We start from the raw sequence: 13,428 nt of genomic DNA on the forward strand, positions 1-13,428 counted from the left end.
CTGATGCATGCAGGCATATAAGCAGACCTTACACACTCGCAGACCTTCACAAAGTTCAGCTGTAAGCACTCCCTCCATTGTGAACACTTTCCTCTCATGTTTCCATATTCTAACACAACAACTGCACGACAGGAAAAATAAAACTGTTGTGAAGGCAAAGCATGGCTGTATTTCATTTTAGATACTGCGTACAATTAATTTAGTTCTCCAAGTCCGTGTCTGTTTCTTTCCCTTTCTCCATTTTCCTCCCTCCTTCCTTCGCTGCGAGTGTGTCAGAGTGAAACTGTGAAACCGCTGGCAGAGAGAGACAGTTTCCACTCTGACTCAGCTGGCAGTGATGAGATTTGGATGGAGAAGAAGAGGGAGGTGAAAAGCTTGGTTCAAGGACGGATTGAGGAGATGACTGTTTCAGAGCGTGGGTGGTTTTTAGACATGCAGAGTCTATTAAAAAAGCAAGAGGAATTTAGACCAGTTAAATTTTGCACAGTAACTTTGGTTATTTGTGCTTTTCAGGTGACTTATTACTGTCAGGAGCTTCACCAGACTGTCGCCTGTGTGATGAGCTCCAGGTTGCTGTCAGAAGCTTCTGTCACTGCAGTTGCACCTTAGTAGTTGCTTCATATCAAACATTAAAGCTCCAAATAACAACTAGTCAAGGGGATCGTGTAAAGTAGCTATATGTTGAAAATGTAGTAATAAAAGAGCTGAAAATGCTTTTCCTTGTTTTTCTGTCATATCAGCTGCTACAATGTTATTCAGATGCCATGAATGTCATGTTATTATTGATCATAACAAGTACTGTTAAAGCTAGTTGTTAGCTTTGTCTTCCTGTCTCTATGCTAAGCTTAGCTAATCATGTGTGTGCCTTTAACTTTATAGTTAGTCTATAGACATGAGTGATATTGCTCTTCTCATTTAACTCTTAGCAAGAAAGTGAAGTCAACAAAACGTCTTCGTAGAGTGGGTAATGTTTATTCAGGACAATCAAGACTGCTGAAGTTCAGCTTCATAGAGTTTGACAGTAAACTCCACAGAGGTGTTCAACAACCCCTCACTGGAGAACTGGTTATTCATTATTCTGGTTATTCATATAGCCTATGTTTCAGGCCCCTTTGTTTGCTAACAACTTTATTTGTATATATACAAAGTCCCACATGAAGAAGGTTATCCAGAACTTTATCACATCTCACCCCTTCCTGTGACAGCAGGCATGTTGCCTTGCGGTCGGGTGTGGCCGCCCTTTTGCTTCTCTCTGAATCTTTGCATGTTAAGAATCCTAAAGTAGCATTAAAGCCGATCCAGTATTCATTCATTTAACAGCTTCACCATTGATTATTTACTACATTTACATTTTAGATAACATTAAATGTGTGTGTGTGTCTGTGTGTACATGTTCAGTGACAGCGGTCAGGTGAAGCTGCATCCCAGTCTGTTCTTACTGCTGCTGGTTCTTAGTCGGCTCTATCCTTCTCCCATGGATGGATCCTCTTCTCCTTTGGGGCTTGCGCCTTTCATGCCCTTCATCATGAGGTAGGTGTTACACACACACACACACACACACACACACACACACACTGGAAACAGTGGAGTCAAAGTGTCTGAGACCATTGCTCAAGATCTTTTACAAATGTGGGTTAATTTCATGAACAGCAGCAGTCAAGCTGCATGGATTCTACAGGTTTGGCCAAACCGCAGAGATGCAAACCAGAGGGGCTGGCAGCTGTTTGTTGGGCCAAAATGTTGCAAGTGTCCAACTTGAGAGAAGCAAAACCCCTCCAGACTCAAATAATCCCACCATGTTGGTTTGATACACCCCAGTCTTATTTCCCTCCCCTGTTTGGCTTCTTACATACACCATAAATGTGATCCTCTGGTAGACTTTTTTCTGTGAAGTGGAGAACGCAGGGGAAAAACAGTTTTGCCTGAGACATGGTTTAGAGACTCTTCGTCCTCTGAGATCAACACTAGACAGCATTCCTTTGATGTGATAATCAGTTCAATGATGTTTTTAGGTCATTGTGTTAGGTCACACACGTAGCTTTGTACGCCATAAAGAGTCTGCATGCAGTGCACATACATACAGGGCCAATGGATGTTAACTGTGATAAAGAGCAGTTGGCCCCTGGTGGCCAAACCCATTAATTTTTTTAAATGCTGTATTAATTTTTGTTTAAAATGATCCACATGTGAATTGAAAAAGGTTCCTGATGCTGTCACAGGATGCAATATGATGATTTTTACCAACCTTAACAGGGTCTTATGCTCATTTCCAGCTCCAGATTTTATTCTTGGAATGTGATTGAATAGATGTGCACAATTGACAGTTTTCACAGTCAGAGCTGTGTGTTTGAGATGGCAGTATTAGGGACATCAGGTGATGCCAATAATAGAGAAAACTGTCAGAAACTGAGTGTTTCGAGCAGTCTAAAGCCTGTGATTTTGGCTCACAGACACACAAGGCTGTCATAGAATATATTGTAAAAACTCGTACAAGCTCCTTTATATCATTCCTGTTTTCCCTGTCTTGTGATGTTGTGCTTAGAAACGAACCTTTTAGCATCTCGCTCATTCTGTCCTGCTATTCATCTGTCTGCTCATAAAAGTGTGCTTGTACCAGAATTTCTCCTGCAATTCATCATTACTGATGATGCTTTTCCAGTCACTTATGTAAAGTTTGGGGAAAAAGTAACCAAGGGAATTCTGTCAGACCCAAGAGTCACACACCTGCTCTCTCAGCCACGATAAACCTCTCAAACAGCGTTTATCTCAACTGCAGTTCTTTCGATTCACAATCAGCAAGACAGAACAGCTAAAGTCTAAACATTAATGTGATACGATCTAATGTTTCAATATAGCTACGAAAAAGATTTTGTGTTTATCTGCTTGATTTTGTGTCTTTGCACACTTAGACAAAACACCCATCTAGTGTGAGTTTGTCCCCGCAGTGAGCGTGTCTGCTTGTGTTGTCTTTGTGTGTGGCAGCGGTAGCTTTAGATTGTGCCTGAGCTTATCTGAATGTTTACCGGGGAGTAAACCTCCAAGGCGAATGGGAAACTTTGGTCACAGCCTTCATTTTTTTTACATTCCTCACATGGAGAAATCGACAAATATTATTGGAACATGTTCATCGGCTGCACCTGCAAATAGAACCGTGAGCTTCAAACCTTCTGCACACGTGTGGCTAAATGCGTTCCATATCCACAAGATTTAGCATCCCAAGCAAATACCTGATCTCAACATTTAACTCGCAGTCTAAAGCCTAAAAGTCTACGCCCTCCAACCCTCAAAAAGGTGTATAAAATAAAACCAGGACAGCCTAGGTGGTGGAGACTAAAGCTCATTTTTATAAATGTTGTTTTCAGCGCAGCCTGGAATGCCAACACACACAGCTGGTGATGCTTTGTGGAGTGGAAAAGCTGGCAATGAATAGGTGGGTGTGAAGGCTTTTCATTTTGCAGAGCAAATCACTATTGTGTTGTGTGTACAGGGGAGATCCTTCTGATTACATTTCTTTAAAATATGCTGTCACTATACCTGAATAGTTTATCTGATGTGTAAATTGTCCAGTCAGATGATTGATGCAGTATTTTTACAGCTGGATAGCGTGTGCGCGTGTGTGTGTGTGTGTGTGTGTGTGTGTGTTTGGGAGGATATAGGGAGTTAGGCTTTGACCTTGAGGTTGGAATGCACTACTGATGGTTTAGATAACAGCACTTGAGTGTGGGCGCTGGGCGCTGCATGTTTGTTGGTAGTGGTTGGTATATTGGGGTGTTGTAGCATGCCTTATTTTAGTGTTAGTGCATATGCCATTCAAAAAGAGCGTAACTCAGGCTTTTTGTAATAGCTACAGTTTACAGATTTCCCCCGAATGTATCACATGCACATCTGATACCTGTTTGGTTTTTATGAAAAAAGAGAAAAAAAAGACTGCTATGAGGCGGAAATACTCGGTGATGACGTGTGTGTGTGTGTCATTGTCACAGTGCGTATGTATGTATTTTCTCTACCGTCACAAATGTAACCAAGAGGCAGCTTGCAGGCTGTAGCTCTCTTGAGAACTGCCGATGCAAACTGCTAATGGGTGATTGAACGTCTTGATCCACGCTCAGTCATCCAGGTAAGGAAATCCCAGAGAGTCGATTCTGTCCTAATTCTTGATTCTGTTCACACTGAGGAAGGCACTCAGATCATCATCTGATGAGTGACAAAACTCAAATTATAATCTGAGTTTTGTCACTCATCCAATGTCAAAGTTGGCCTTTACAAAGATAACCAAAAAATGTGTGTGTGTGCGTGTGCGTGTGTGTGCGTGTGCGTGCGTGCGTGTGCGTGTGTGTGCGTGTGCGTGTGTGTGCGTGTGCGTGCGTGTGTGTGTGTGTGTGTGTGTGTGTGTGTGTGTGTGTCTCTCCAGTGCCAGCGTGGGATTGGCACTGAAGTAACAGGGTTTTGTGTGAAAATGCTGTGAAGTTTTGTTTAGATGTTCATCAGTTACAGCTTTTGGAAGTGTCAGAGCGTGCTACGCCAACATGGTGAACACTACAACATCGCCATGTTAGCACCTTTGATTAGCATTTAGCTTTGTCTGTACTGGTAACAAGCATGTCTGCAGATTCGTAGTCTTGCATATATGACTTTGGGTTTACTTTGGGTGACTTAGGAACTCATGGACCAACATTATTTATTATAAGAACTAGCTGTACATATCGTTACACTTAAGAGAGGCTGCTTTGGTGCATCTGTTACTAATCCTTTGGTTTTCCAGTGATGTTTCCGGATTACAGTTTAGTATAGTAAGTAGTAATGTGTGTAAATCCTGCAAATCTCCCTTTAAAACAGAGAGAGGGGTTGTTTATACTCTAGTCAATTTTAACCCTGTTTTATGATTAATGCTCATATAGTAGGTGTTTGTACATAATATTTGTAGTTCAAGCTTATATGAATATATATGCTTATATTTTTGGCATGTTTTTGTTTTCAGATTCACAAGTTGGCTTCATTAAACAGTACTTGCAATAAATTTTAGCATTTCCTGCTGGCAGTGTACCCTCATTGTAGAGACGTTTGTTACTGGACTGCAGATACATGTCAGAAAGCTTAGAAATGTGTGGATTCTTTGGTGAAGTCTGAGCTGACAGGAGCGTCTAATTGTGGGTATTGGACAGTAACTGAAGACCTCCTGACTGTTACCCTTTTGTTGGTCAACCCTTCTTGATTCGCTCCTTCCTTCGTTCGGTCTTTCCTCCATCTGCACGCTCTGACTGACAAAGGCTAAGCTGTTGAGGGGTGGTTCTGTAAATGTTTCTAGTCTGATTCACATCCTCAGTCATATGTTGCGAAACACTTGGATAGATCCCTGTTCTCGTAATAAAAACAGGGCGCTAACTCACATCTGATAATAACTCTGTTGAATGAATAATTTCATTCCCATATTTATCCACAAATGTAGACAATTTTAAAGGTTTCATAAACTTCTGAGCACCATCAAGTTGTTGCCAAAATTACGGCTGGGTCATAAACCTGAGCAGTTACCATTCGGACTTGCAGATGTGCAGAGTTGCCCTTATTGAATGCATTCTTCAAATAGTAGTTAAGACATGTTTAAAAAAAGAACTTCTGTATCTTAGTGAGACCCTTCAGTTATACCTTTAGAACTCTCTTGTGGGTGAATTTAAAAGGGCTTTAGGCCGAGTCTGTTACTGTCAGAGAAGGTATGCAGCACACACATCATGCCAAATGAAGCCCACATGTTGAAGATGTTAAATATAGCCCAGCCACAACTTCTTTGGCTCCAGCCATGTTTCTCGGCACTACTCCCCCCTTTTCCATCCCCCAACCCATCTGCCCCAGGCGTGTGCAGGACGTGTCTGATGAGGCCGATGACTGTCACTCCCCCCGCCTCCAAGGGTCAAATGTTGTTTTGGCTTTGCCTGTTGACAGGATAGAGCACCATACTCAAATGCTGTAACTCATTTACACCACGTAGCATTTTTTTTTTTTTTTTTTTAAATCTTCATAACGTACCACCTCCCCTCACTAGATTTGGAACATTCCCTCGCTGTATGGCCTCTGCAAGCATCACACCTGCGTGCATGATGACGGAGTAAATGATGATGATGATGATGATGGTGATGACGAGAACAGAGGGGAGGATGACGAGAAGTAGACATTTGTTATGATAATTAATGGCTTCATTCCCATCCGCAATGTCTTCAAAACTGTTTGTCTTATCTCCTTGGAGCTTCTCTCTTTTTCTCTCTCTCTGTCTTAACAGTAAACCCTGCGAGTGTTGCAGTAGTGATTTATATCCCGTGATATCCAGGCCAGGCATTACTCCTCACCCTGCCTGCATGCACCACTCCCTTCCTTTACTTTTTGGCACGCACTGTCTCGTATCTCATTTCTTTTGAAAGGGCACAGAAATGCCTATAAACTGACTTCAAAAGGAACTACTATCAGTTTTTCCCCCCAAGATGCTGCACATTTCCCCATGATGACAGTGACGAACAGTGAACAAATGCCCTGAGAAAACCAAGCTCGCCATCAGTGCCTGAACCCCGAGCAACATAAAAAGGACGTGCTTTACTGACATGTTGCATGATTAAATTTCATTATGTAAACTGAGCCTGTACCTTGTGTGGTAATCGGTCCTGCTAAGAGCAGCAAGAAGTTCATTAACAGTTCATTAACAGTTCATTAACAGATGATACAAATAAAAATATTGTTTAATCAATTCACTTGTGACCAGTTTTTAAACGCTTTAAACCTGCTAGTATAGATTATATATATATATATATACACACACACACACACACACACACACGATGTACTACAAACTGACAGAAGCATAAACAGCAGTGCGAACATGATTATGTTTACATGATTATGTTTACATTACACTGGCTGTCTGCCTAACCAGACATGTACAGATATGTGCAGACATGATTGTGCATGGTTGGGTTCATACCGCACGTTTTCAAATTCTGCACACATTCTAGTGGTTTTCCATACAGCATCACAGTCAGGACAAAAAAAACAGAGTTTTGGTGGTAAAGTAAATGAAGGGTTGTTTTTAGACAGCTACATTGTGTCCAAATGAATAAGTAAAGGAAGCAAAATTGTTTAACTGCCGCTCTTTGCTTCCTAATTTTCTTACAGTATATTCTTCGCTGATCGGCTTTGACTCTGAGGCCTGTTGAGCCAACAGGCTCGAGTCTCTGTGGAGGAAGCGGTTCTCCCAGCTGTCTAAAATGAGGCCCAGATGAGCCTCATCCAGGCCAGTCAACAGTCTGCCTACTGACCCCCACAGGGGACGTCCCTGTTCCTAAAATTACACCCTTCCAAACTGTCATTTCCTTTTGCAAAAGACTTTCAATGGGACAAATTAGCACAGATAGTTAACATATGGGCCCCAAATGGGGGCTTGGGAGCTGTGGAAAGTGAGGACTTGGCATGAATTTTGGTGGGTTTGTGTGTGGGACGTTTTTGCTCATAAATTCACGTGTATGGGCGTGTAGAGCTCAGGAATGCAAACTGTTGTCTGTGTTTGATGCAGGGCCTTTGGGTGTCTGTCTGGCTGTGTGTGTGTGTGTGTGTGTGTGTGTGTGTGTGTGTGTGTGTTCACAGCAGGTGGAATAGCATTTGTTGACAGTTGGTCTGTTGCTCCAAACAGCCCTCATTTAGTTTCAGTGTGTCCTGATTGGAAGTTTCTCGTCCCTCATTGTCTCCGTCTCTCAGTCAAATCACCAGGAGATTCAGCATTTATTGGCTTTGCTGCTTCCTCTTCACACACGCTGTTTATTATTAACATGTGCTATCTCAGTATCTACTAACATATTTCGCCTGCACTCAGAACCAAAGCCAAAAAGACAAGCTTCTTTTTCATCTCCACATGCCTCTGCAGCAGGATAGGTGTTTCACATTTCTCTGGAACCTTCTCTGAATTTTCCAGAGCGGAGCCGAGCTGCTTTTTTTGGCCTCGGGAGCCAGTTTTAATGCCACGACTGGCCCTAAACAGCCTGCATTATAAACACATCATTGTGTGTGACTTTTTACTTTTGTTTTACATGTAAATGAGTGTGCATGCTTGGCGCAGACACCATGACCTCACCTATTGGTTTCTGGACTCCACATTTTGAAGCCTCGGCATCAGCATTTTGGCTGGTGCCATATTAGTTTATCAGAGCCAATAAAGTGACCATAGTTGGATTAGTGGGTAGAAGGGGTAAGCTGTCAGCTAGCTTGGAAGGAAAGCTACATCCATGAACTGTATGGGTGCAATGCAAAGACAGGTTTATTACATTGAAGTAACAAGTGATTACTCCTCAAAACTTGTGATTATTGCTAATAATAATAAAAAGTTCTCTTTACTGTCACCTTAACAGCTGTGCTGCTTGCTGTTTCTATCATGCTCCAGGGTTTGTTTGGTTTTTTTGTATGTAGTATGATAAATAGTGTATCTATATATCCGTTTGCTTTTTCCTCCTTATCTGCTGAAGGCAGCCTGTTTAAAAATTATCAGTTTTCTTGCAGACTGGTTTTCATGGAAGTGTGTTACATCATGTTTTTGTTTTCTTTTGAAGAAGTGTCCTCAGCTATCTGTGTCTGTAAGTAGCTGAACTCTTACTCTGCTCCTTTTGAGCCGTCTCACCCCTCCCCCTTTTATCTCATTCAGGTCTTGGTCATGTCCTTCCCTCATGCAATGACTCTGTTATGACATTGGAGAAGGAAAGATTATCAGCATGTAAACAAGGTTAATTTTAGCATGCACTCAGGGGGACTGGCTGAAGCCTCCATCACCGATGAACACTGTAGCTGACCGTGGGTTGGAGGCGTCTGCGTCTGTGTGTGGGCGAAAACAAAATGTAGTAGACCGTTTCCTGGCTGGTTAGGTAATGATTCTAAAATATTTGATTCAGGGTTTATCGGTCATCTGCTGACCTGGGAGCAGTTTGTTTTTCTCTTTGCAATAAAGGAGGGAAACAGGAGAAAAAGATGTTACGTAACCCACGCAATAAAATAGCATCCGACTGTCCAAACCAAATAACTCACAGGTCATCATTGAGAATCTGTCCGTGACTTAATGTGGTCGGAGAGCAAAATAATGATACTTCATAATGATAATATACATGGTAATTACCTTATTTGTTATAGAAGAGTTACAGTAGCAACCTTTGACTTGTAATAGTGGGGAAACATCACAACTTTGTCCACTAAATCAAATAATATATTACATAATGCAAGATTGAAAGATTATCATAACAATGCAGCCATCCATTTCCACAGTTTTAGTTTTTCCATGATGCTAATGTTGTTTCTTCGCTCCACAGATGCGGCCACTCGGCTGTGTATCGGACCAGAGAAATGGCAGCTCGTGCTCTCGTCCCCTTTGTGCTGGTCACGCAAGTCCCGTCCACTGTCCAGTCCTTACTGCAGGAACTTCCCCTAGAACCAGGACCCAAAATCCAACAGAACCACGTCCATGGGACTCTGCTGCAGGTGTGCTCCTATACACACTTTAGTATAAACCAGCACGCACATACTGTGTATAGATAACACTCAGTAGGGGAGTACTTTTAATGACCACAAGTGTTCCTTTAGAGTTGGATTTGAAACCTCAGTCATACAGCTGTCAGTGCAGGGCTCCAGTGTGTTCACACGTTCTTGTTGTTCTCCTTACAAATCAGCAGATCCACACAGTTCTAACATCACAGTCTTAGACGGTGTTGTTTTCTTGGACAGATGAAAATGAGTTGTTAGCCAATGAGCGTGCCCGGGATAATCCTCTTTCTGAAACTTAAAATGAGCAAAATTCACAAAATGGAGTCAAGGTTGTATTCAGTGTGACCTGAAATGATCACTGAGCCCATAAACTCATTGGGAAAGTGTTTTCAGAGTTCAAGCTCAGCCTCAGTAAACTCGTTCCAAGTGATCATTAAACAAATGCAACTTTAAGGCATCGTCAAAACTCGCATTGTAGTCATAAGTGAGTTTTTTGTTAATCTGACCTGTCACACTTATTGTTGCTGCACAGAACACAGCAGTTTATAGTGAGATGTGTGAAACTGTGGAGCAAAGGCAGTGATGGAAAACGCCTGCATGGAAGGCTTTTGATGATTTTGGAAAGGTCACTGTGTGTGCTTCCAGTTTTTGAGCTCGGTGATGTTTATGGATCAGAGTTGGTCCTGAAATGTGCCAAAAAGCTTCATGTTCAGACTGTGTGTAAAAAGCATGTTTAACACGAAGAAGGCACTTTAAGGCTTCCTCTTTAACTGGCTTTGTGGTTTTGGGCATTCTCCAAAACAATCGTGTAGGTGAACAATGTTGCAGAATATATGCACACGCACACACACACACACGCTGTTTTAATCTTGTGTGTGTGCCTTTTGTCTAATGTGACTGAATTCTTTCAGACGTTTGCTGCGTTAAAAGACCCACAAAGGTTATTAGGGTCGGCCTTTTTAAAGAAAAGTGACATGAAGCCGACATGTTCACATGCCAGAGTGATTATAATGTATGTAGTTTACAGATTGAGTTTGTTGCTGGGCTTTTGTAGCTCTAAAGCTGTTATTATTTGTTTCAGTTACTGTCACTGGTTTGTGAATGAGAAGGTTTCCATGTTCACCCGTGCATGTGGTTATGTCAGCTGTGTCCGTGGATTACCAATCAGTAATGGCGGTAGTGGGATATGCAGCTGTATGCTGCAGAAAATAAAAAAGAAACTTGACTCCAAGTTAAGTAAACACGGATGTCAACACTGTCGGATTTAAATATTTCACAAAAAATGAGCTTTTCAATTATTTTATGAGGGAGGAAATGTGTTCATCACAGTTTTTTGGCCTTCAAGGACACACAGTGGATCTCCATAACATAAACTTTATTCCAAATGAAAACATGACTATCATCACCGCTCGACTCCAGCTGTGATTTGTGTCTCCACTCAGCAAAGAAAAGGGGCAGAATGCAATTACCAAAGCAGTTATCCCAACGGGTGTGTGTGTGTGCACGCCAGCGGAGAGGTTAGAGATGCGATGCATCACACCTTAGCAAACGCACACATTATCTGTCAGTCCCACACAGTCAGTTACCACACAGAGCCTGTCCAGACAAGGCGGTTATCGCAGAGTAAATACCAGTGTTTAGTTCTGTCATCACACTCTGACAAACACAACCAAACAGTCTGCCGGTAATATCAACACACACGGGGAAAGGGGTGGAGGGAAGGGAGTGGGAGTTTCCCCGGCCTTTTTATTGAACGCCGCTGATGGGGTCGGCGAAGGAGCCGGTGGGCGTGGAGCGGTCAGAACCTGGGGTCGAGACAAAAGAATGAAAAACGGCACGGTTTTCTTCTGGATGAGATGGAGCACTTATGGTTTGATAGCGGTCTGGACTGCAGGGAGGTCCGCTGTGGGATGAAGGCATGGATGGAGGAGGGGAGGTGGGCCTCTTAAAAGCTTAGGAGATTTCAGGAGGAGAGTGGTTTACTTTGCTTTCCTGTCATGGCTGCCACATGTGGAGCTTCCCCAGATGTCTCCTGATCTAGCCTCATCTATCTTCATCTATGTTCCCTCTGTTTTTGCTCATCTTCTCTTTATTCTTTTTTAAAATGTCTCTTTTCCCCTCATTTCACCTCACATTTCCCTCCAATAGGAAAGATCTTATTGGAAGACTTGAGTGTGATGTAATAGAAGTTACCATCTTTACATATATCACCAGCAAACCGTTTTGTAACACACAAACATAGGTCAAGCCTCTTTGTACACAGCATGCTTTATACAAGCAGCAGCTTCTGAGGCTGAAAATTAGGCCAACACACAAGTGCCAGAAACTGCAGTTCCCCCAAATGGCCACAAAACTGCTTTGATTGACTAGTTGATCCTAATGCAGAAGACTGTGGTCACTACCTGTCCACCAGGTTTGACCTCACATGAATTCTTGTTCACCTGCGCTAACTAAAAGGCCTTATTGTAACTAAAACAGCTTCTTCCTACACTTTGTTTCCTTGAGCATTAGCTGTAGTATAGTGGTTTCTACAGTTACACCAAGAAATTAAGAGATTTGTGTCTCACGGCACCCCTATGGCTGTTCTCAACTGCTGCTATGTGAGACTGCTTTTAGTCAACACGGTAGTAACGTCTACATCTTTTTGTATAAGTGGGATAAACGGCTCTAACACACACTTTTCCAGCTCTGTAGCTTTATTTTTTGTGGGCATGGGCAGTAAAGCAGGGGCTTGGAGATCGGGGAAGGCCCCTTTGGCACCTTTTTACTCACACTCCTGCATCAGAGCCGACAGTTTGGATTTAACTGTGGAGAAAAACGGTTTAGAACTTGGGACTGGTTCATTCACGCTTACGCTTATTTGGCTGTTTGGGTCAGTTTCAACCCTGTTTCTCTCCTTCCTTCTTTCTCTTGCATTTTTTGGTACCCATCCTTAACCCTACAGCACTAACGTGAGTTTTGTAACACTCACTTTCACGTGGGTGAAAATCAGCCGATGTTTGTGTTCTTGGGTTAAGAGAGATTTCAGATGTACCCTATGTCGCGTTCGCACAGACACAGAAATCTCTGTATGGGATATAGTACAGCCAAAGCCTGCAGGCTTCCTTAGACGTTTAATTTCCTTTTTCCTTCCACTGAAAGCACACCAGGCCATTGTACCTCACACACTGTCTGCTCAGCTGCACCGCATCCACACTATGAATACATATTACAATAACCCATTGCAGCACATATGCAAAATTTTTCCTATTTTTAACTTACGCTTGTGTTGAAAATCAGCTGTTTTACGTTTAAATTGTTAGAAATTTGCATTAACTTCTTAAAAGTCCATTTCTTTGTAATAATGCTGTTATTACTATGCCTGCTTCTTTTTGCTACACAGTTACCCCACCAGTGTTATTGTGTTACTCGTACTTGTGGTAGTAATCTTATTTATCCTAATTAATGCTAGGATGGTGTATTATAAGCTCAAGTGGGCCACAAACTCTTCCTACTTGAATCCCTCCATTGCTCATTCAATAATTCTCTTCTGTGTTAATGAGTCGTTCCAGTAGCTGTGGTGTCTCCTGTGCTTCAGGAGTTCACTGAAATGATCAAATGAGTTCAGTAACACTGAATCACCGATCAAGGTGGGGATTGAATCTATATCTAGGCTGTAGATCGCAGGTGAGTAGGTGTACGCTAATGTGAGAGCACAATGAGGGCTTTGTGGAGATGATGGAGGCAGATATGCAAAGAGCTGCAGAGCTGAATGCAGGTGAAGTGGTCTAAACTTAGTAAGACAGAGATAGAGGTCTCAGTGTACGTGTGGAAAGGAGCATCTCTCACACACACACACACACACACACACACACACGAGTCAGTGATAGAGGAGATGGTAGCCTCCCTGCTCCGTGTGTGAGAAATGAGGATGTGTTTAGACTTGAGCTG

The 13,428-nt window shown here is 42.4% G+C and overlaps 1 protein-coding gene across 3 annotated transcripts in view; it reads left to right on the forward strand.

Moving 5' to 3' along the window:
- thada (THADA armadillo repeat containing) overlaps positions 1-13,428 on the forward strand; it is a 143,449-nt gene that overhangs the window by 72,812 nt on the left and 57,209 nt on the right. For all 3 annotated transcript variants that reach the window (XM_030747775.1, XM_030747774.1, XM_030747776.1), the window contains 2 exons: positions 1,399-1,530; positions 9,327-9,495. In XM_030747775.1, the coding sequence (XP_030603635.1) occupies positions 1,399-1,530; positions 9,327-9,495 (301 nt within the window). The remainder of the gene's footprint in view (positions 1-1,398; positions 1,531-9,326; positions 9,496-13,428) is intronic.

Source organism: Archocentrus centrarchus, chromosome 15 (assembly GCF_007364275.1).
Source record: "Archocentrus centrarchus isolate MPI-CPG fArcCen1 chromosome 15, fArcCen1, whole genome shotgun sequence".
In the NCBI taxonomy this organism is placed as follows: domain Eukaryota; kingdom Metazoa; phylum Chordata; class Actinopteri; order Cichliformes; family Cichlidae; genus Archocentrus; species Archocentrus centrarchus.